The 2,038-nt window shown below is 44.4% G+C and overlaps 1 protein-coding gene across 1 annotated transcript; it reads left to right on the top strand.

Moving 5' to 3' along the window:
• The first annotated feature begins 818 nt into the window (after window positions 1–818).
• Window positions 819–1,614, top strand: LOC132639332 (uncharacterized). Its single transcript, XM_060355785.1, has 3 exons — window positions 819–933; window positions 1,021–1,209; window positions 1,556–1,614. The coding sequence occupies exons 1-3, from the start codon at window positions 819–821 to the stop codon at window positions 1,612–1,614; spliced, it is 363 nt and encodes a 120-aa protein (XP_060211768.1).
• The last annotated feature ends 424 nt before the right edge of the window (window positions 1,615–2,038 follow it).

Here is a 2,038-nt window from a genome sequence, read left to right as displayed (position 1 = left end):
ACCTTTCAAGAGTACTTTAGCCCTAGCCTTAGAATTTCGCCACAACACTTCTTGGAAACTGTTTTGGTGTTATGTGGGGAATGGGCTCGGAAAACGGGAATTCTGCCTTTAACCGCTGCAGTGGTCTCGCTATAGCGGAAAAACTCCCGCTATGGCGGACCTCATTAAAGTCCCACCTCCCCATGGAGGCGACCCTCTACTTGCTACGACGGACCCACTACAGTGGTCCATCACTCGCTGTAGCGGTCTATTTTGACCAGTAGCTACGGCTTTTGCACCAGTTTCCACCCAAAAATCCCAACACCAATCCGAGGACCTACAGATGAAAACAAGACATGCCTAGACACATAAAAACACGCTACAGACTTACCCACAGCCTCAAAATTCTAAACGGAGGTCTAGTTTTCTAAGTCACCCCCCATAACGATCTAGCGGGTCGTTACACAGATGGCCAGTCTGAGCGGACGATTCAGTTTCTAGAGGATATACTTCGACCCTGTGTGATTGACTTCAGTGGTCATTGGGATCAGTTCTTACCATTGGTAGAGTTTGCGTATAATAACAGTTACCACTCGAGCATTAATATGGCCCCATTTGAGGCTCTTTATGGGAGGAGATGTAGATCTCCAATTGGGTGGTTGGATGCATTTAAGGTAAGGCCATGGGGTACTGACCTTTTGAGAGAGTCACTATACAAGGTTAAGGTGATTCAGGAACAGCTCTTGGCGGCTCATAGTTGACAGAAGGAATATGCGGACCGGAAGGTTCGAGATCTTGAGTTCATGGTTAGGGAATAGTTTTTATTGAAAGTCTCACCCATGAAGGGTGTGATGAGGTCTGGGATGAAGATCAAGCTCAGTCCTAGGTTCATCGGCCCCTTCGAGATTCTTAGTCGTGTAAGGGAGGTAGCCTATGAGTTGGTTTTGCCTTCAAGTTTGTCTGGCGTTCATCCGGTGTTTCATGTCTCTATGTTGAAGAGATATCATGGTGAGGGTTCTTTTATCATTCGTTGGGATTCAGTCATATTGGATAAGAACTTGTCTTATAAGGAAGAGCCTATTGCTATCCTAGATAGAGAGGTTCGTAAGTTGTGGTTTAAGAAGATTACATCAGTGAAGGTTAGGTGGAAGAACCGCTCCGTTGGGGAAGCTACTTGGGAGAATGAATCAAATATGCATAATAATTACCCCCAGGTTTTCACTGAGTCAGGTACATTTCCCCTTGTTTCCTTTCCTTGTCCATTCATGGATGAACTATTGTTTAATTGGTATCTGATGTAACGACCCGCTAGGTCGTTATGGGTATTTTGATCATTTTACCCCTGCTAGTTCCTTCCGAGACTAAGAATGAGCTTAATGAAAGCTTAAAGAGTTAGAAGTCTAAAAATTGAGGCCTTGATTTATTCTTGTGTATATGTTGTGCATTGTTTGAAAATTTGTTTCATTTTCGTTGAGGGGTGACTCAGTAAATTTGACCTCCGTTGGGAATTTCGAGGCCACGGGTGAGTCTATGGCATGTTTTTGCATTGCTGTGCATGGTTGGTTTGTGTCTGTAGGGCCTCAGATTGATGTTGGGATTTTGGGTGAAAAACCAGAGCTCACTGGTCGGATGTGACCGCTGCAGTGGGTGTAAGACTGCTGCAGCGAGTCTACCATAGCGGGTCGTCGGTTGCCTCTGCGGGGTTTCGGGTTTAATAAGGTCTTCCGTAGCCGTGGGGTTTTTCGCTCTAGCGAGACCGCTGCAGCGAAGCAATCACTACTGCAACGGTCGACGGGAGGCAGAAACTGACTTTTATATTGTAAATTTCGAAGTCATTCCCTACATAATACCAAAAACAGTTCCCAAGAAAGTGAGAGGCGAATTTCTAAGGCTAGGGTGAAACTCCTCTTTGAAGGTAAGTCTTAATGCTTTTATTATTCATTCCATTGTCATATTTAAGCTCCATTAATAGTTTAAGGTCCTCTAATGATGAGGGAAAGGATTAAAACCCTAAAATTAGTAAACCCTTGAATAATGAATGGGTTGTTGATTTTACCGT

Source organism: Lycium barbarum, chromosome 5 (assembly GCF_019175385.1).
Source record: "Lycium barbarum isolate Lr01 chromosome 5, ASM1917538v2, whole genome shotgun sequence".
Taxonomy (NCBI): domain Eukaryota; kingdom Viridiplantae; phylum Streptophyta; class Magnoliopsida; order Solanales; family Solanaceae; genus Lycium; species Lycium barbarum.
Note: the sequence above shows the minus strand (reverse complement) of the source record. Positions and strands in the feature narration are given on the sequence as shown.

Bases quoted from the DNA above. Each gene is read 5' to 3' on its own strand.
- LOC132639332 (XM_060355785.1), top strand. From the start codon at position 819: ATGAAGGGTGTGATGAGGTCTGGGATGAAGATCAAGCTCAGTCCTAGG. The intron at 934-1,020 runs GTTTGTCTGGCG...GTTGGGATTCAG, and splicing joins TGAGTTGGTTTTGCCTTCAA to TCATATTGGATAAGAACTTG. The intron at 1,210-1,555 runs GTACATTTCCCC...TTGTGTCTGTAG, and splicing joins CCAGGTTTTCACTGAGTCAG to GGCCTCAGATTGATGTTGGG.